We start from the raw sequence: 4,138 nt of genomic DNA, 5'->3' as shown, positions 1-4,138 counted from the left end.
AATCTAAAGGATGTTTATCTAGGGAACAACTTCTCCAGGAAAAATACCATAATCAACTGTTAAGAACCTTAAAAAAAACTAACTAACAGAAGATGGTAAGGAGACACTAAAGAATGATACTAAGCATACATTCACAAGGCAAACAAAAACTACACTTTATCAATAAAAATGAGAGAAACTATAAAAGGAATGACTTTGAAAAACACAGAACCCAAGAAACATAAGATGTCAAATAAACTCACACATAATCGTTTTTTGAAACTTAAGGAAATGAAACATATAATTAAAAAAACAAGAAATTAGAATTTGAAAAAGAAACAGTTAAGAAGTGGGAGATAATTATACTTGTGGGCACTGCACTCATACTCCAAATCGATGAGATTTTGAGAAGGGGAAGTTGTGGTGCTGCCTTCAGGAAGTGCACTAAAACTTCTAAAACTTCCTCCATTCATGTAAATCCTTCTCAACATACACTGCAAAGGCCTCTTCATCGCCATGTTCAACCTCAATTCGGATTATGAAATTGCTCTCAACCCCTTTATATTTGGATATTTCTACTAAAAGAAAAGAAATACTTTTGATATGATGTACTTTGATTTTCGATCTCTCTCTCTTTTCCAGTTGTGTTTTACAGTCCTATCTATATTGCTTTCAATTGATTGTTTTTTCTTTCTGTTTATGCTACGTGACGTGTTGTTCTGGTACTGCAGTTTGCGTCTTTATGTGGAAGAAGGTGGGCGCCTCAATGCACAATTCCCAAATGGCTCACCATCCCGTAAAAACTGCAACCGATAACGAACCACAATACTTGGAGAAGTTTTATTGCGTGTCTCACGCAACTTACATTATTAATTGTGTGAGACTCCTTTTAGTCTCATAAATTTGTGGATCCCAATTTTATACATCTGGATCCACAAAAATTTGGATCCACAAAAAATAAGATAAAAAAGATACCTCATACAATTAATGTCAGTTGTATGAGACACAAAATAAAATATTCCCAATACTTAGTGGCCGTTTGGACATTGTAAAATTTCAAAAAAAAAAAAATTCAGTTAAAATTGTATTTGAAAATTAGAGTTGTGTTTGGACATAAATATAATTTTGAGTTATTTTTGAAGTTTTATGAGTAATTTGAGTGTAAATTTTGAAAAATAATTTTTTAAAGTTTTTAAAATTTTCGAAAAATTTCAAAATTCATCCGGGAAAGAGGTTACCAAGCAAGTGAAACTGAAGTGAAACTGTACTCGCCTCTTCTCCTTCTTGTCCTCTTGTACTTCCGTTCTTCTTATTCTCGTATCTGGAACCGGAACAAGCTCTTCTTTAGCAGCCTCACTTTGTTAGCTTCTTGTTAGCAGTACTAGCTTGTAGTCTTTATTGACCTGGAACACAAGCTTTACCAGCCAAGCCAACCCGATCTGACCTTCGAAACTCTCTTCTCATACTCCTCGTTCGTCGTTCCAGGCGTACTCCAGTTAGCTCTTCTCTTGCAGAGCCTTGTCTGTTCGATTGCTTTCCTAGTCTTCTTCCTGCTTCATTAGATAAAGCGTCTTCATTAATAGATAGAGTTGGAGTACGTAGTGAGAGTCAAGGTCAAGGTTGATTGATGAGTTCAGTGGACAGAACGATCGATGTGAGGCCTAGGTCAAGGCAGGAAGTTAAAGTGTGACTTCCCCCGTAGTTGGGGACGGTGAAAGTTAGAAATTTTATGGCTACACACTAATTTCGAAAAAAAGTAAAAATATTCGAGAAAAAAAAAAGTGAAATTCTTTTTATGTTCAAACGGACTCTTATTTACTCTGAAATCGGCTGACCAATTGGAGGGAAATTTCAGCATCAAGTTTGGCCTGCGTAAATATGGGCGGGTATCAGTATTGAAAGTTTTTAAGAATTACACTGAATTATTTAAACAAGTTATAATTATTTTTAGAGAAAACATAATTTATTTATCGAGATTCTCTCACCTAAAACGTATATATTTTTCTTGAGATCTTCTCTCACCTCTCGTATCTATGCATACTAATATTTTTTAGTATACAACTTTCTATAACCTAATATATTTCTCTTAAAACTTATTATTGAACCTAAAATTTGGAATTATACCAAATTACCAATTAAAGCATATCACTGCATTAAATTTAAAATTGTCATATTTCTCTCATCAAAATCAAATTATTGCAAAAGGTGGTATTTGTGGTGGTATAGTGTATTCTCTTAAAATTTTCATCTCAATTCGTCTTTGGCGATTATTGGTGCATCAGTAACTCTTTAGTACAAGAGCTTCTTTTGAAAAAAGTTAGTTAAATGTAAAATCTACTTTGTACAAAATAAATAATGAAAAGGTTTATGTTATCACTTATATACGCAAACAAATTGAAAATATATTTGTCTATTTCTTTTGTTTCAATTTATGGTCCACATAAATTATAACGGAGAAAGTTTTACTTTGTAAGATGATGCTATAAACTTCTTCCCCGCCAAATTCACAAATCTATAGGCAAACCGATATATGAGAACTATCAGGAACCATGTACGTCTTGCCAATGAAATCCTACAGATGTACAAGATTCTATAGCAGGAGTTTTATCAGAGTAATCAGTAGTCACTGTGATATGACACATAAAGCTTGTTTGGCCTTGCTTTTTATTTGTTAAAAGTATTTTTAAGTATTTTTTTAAAAGTTAAGATGTTTCATCAAAATTTTAAAAAGCAAAAAGAAAATACTTTTGAGTAGATATATATAAATAGTTTTTGAGAAGTAAAAAAAAAAGTAGCTTTCTTTCGAAAAGTATTTTTTTCAAATTGTTTTAATTTTTGAGAAAGATATATTTAGAAACACTTTTTAAAAACTGGGTCAAACACTAATTGCCGCTCAAAAGTACTTTTCAAATTAACTAGCCAATTATAAATTGGTTCTTATTAGAAGTATTTTTTAGAAAATGCTTTTGAAAAAAGACATTTTTTTCAAAAAAAGTTAATTTTAGAAGAACAACCAAACAAGCTAATACTAGATGACAACAGGAGCAGATTTACATGGACCCAAGCGGTGTCACGGGACACCACTTCGGCGAGTTTTTTTACTACATATATATGTAAATAATAAGTAAAACAACAATTACAGATAAAAGGATTAAAGCTGACACCGCTTCCATCGAAACAGCTTAGTAGTCCATTTGTTGTCAGCTTCAGCCTTCAGGTTTGGTGTGAGAGGTCACGGGTTCGAACTCCCTTAGCTCCAAAAATATTTTTTTCGACAGTTTCACTTAATTTAAAAATGTGGCTGCTAATTACGGGCCTATTGCTAAAAGTATGGGCTGTATTTAAAAATTGTTTGACCACTTTACAAACTACTTGACCATACAAGCAACTATTTAAAAATAGGATTTAGTACCGTTTCTTTGCCCTCAATTAGAATTCACGGACTGCCTCAATTAGTATAAAAAGGATTGCCCACTTTTTAGTTTTCAAACTCCAAAGAACCTAAATTGCACCAAGTTAGCACTAATTCTTTGTCTCTTTCGATGATAATCTTTTATTATGTGCTTGTTCTTTTACTTTTTTATTTCTTTATGACTAGAACTATGAATCTATGATGGTAATTTTGAATTTATAATTGATTTTTTTGGGAATGATTTTGGGGGTTATTGAAATTGTTAATTATAAGTTATTCTCATGCTGGTCGTGTTAACATAGTTTGACTGATTCATGTGATTGTAAATGTCGAAATTAGAGTATACGAGTGCGTGGTATAGATTTGCTCCTAGTTTATTTCTTTCTATTTTCTTGTTATAATAAACTTATTTAGGATTTATCTAAAGAATAAAGCGGATACTTGAATTTTGATTCAGATTAAATTACAATGAAGAGATACTGGGTGTGTTTGGTACGAAGGAAAATATTTTCCGGAAAATATTTTCCAATTTTCCCATGTTTGGTTGCCTTAAATGTTTTGGAAAACATTTTCCTTATCAATTCATTTTTCTCCAATTGGAGGAAAATGTTTTCCTTAGCAAGAAAAGGGAAACATTTTCCAAAGCTCCGTCTCAACCTTCCCCACCCTCACCAACCCATCCTACCCCCTCTCCCAAAAAAAGATTTTTTTTTTCAAATTTCAGTTTTTCCGTTACCACCCACCCTA

The 4,138-nt window shown here is 32.4% G+C and overlaps 1 protein-coding gene across 1 annotated transcript in view; it reads right to left on the bottom strand.

The window, feature by feature from the left end:
• The window catches only part of LOC109238012 (ornithine aminotransferase, mitochondrial), a 20,153-nt gene extending 19,388 nt beyond the window's left edge, over positions 1-765 (bottom strand). Inside the window, exon 1 of the mRNA XM_019404436.1 lies at positions 346-765. Within this exon, the coding sequence (XP_019259981.1) occupies positions 346-497 (152 nt within the window). The 5' untranslated portion in view covers positions 498-765. The remainder of the gene's footprint in view (positions 1-345) is intronic.
• Between the last annotated feature and the right edge of the window lie 3,373 nt (positions 766-4,138).

Source organism: Nicotiana attenuata, unplaced genomic scaffold, assembly GCF_001879085.1.
Source record: "Nicotiana attenuata strain UT unplaced genomic scaffold, NIATTr2, whole genome shotgun sequence".
Classification (NCBI taxonomy): Eukaryota; Viridiplantae; Streptophyta; class Magnoliopsida; order Solanales; family Solanaceae; genus Nicotiana; species Nicotiana attenuata.
Note: the sequence above shows the minus strand (reverse complement) of the source record. Positions and strands in the feature narration are given on the sequence as shown.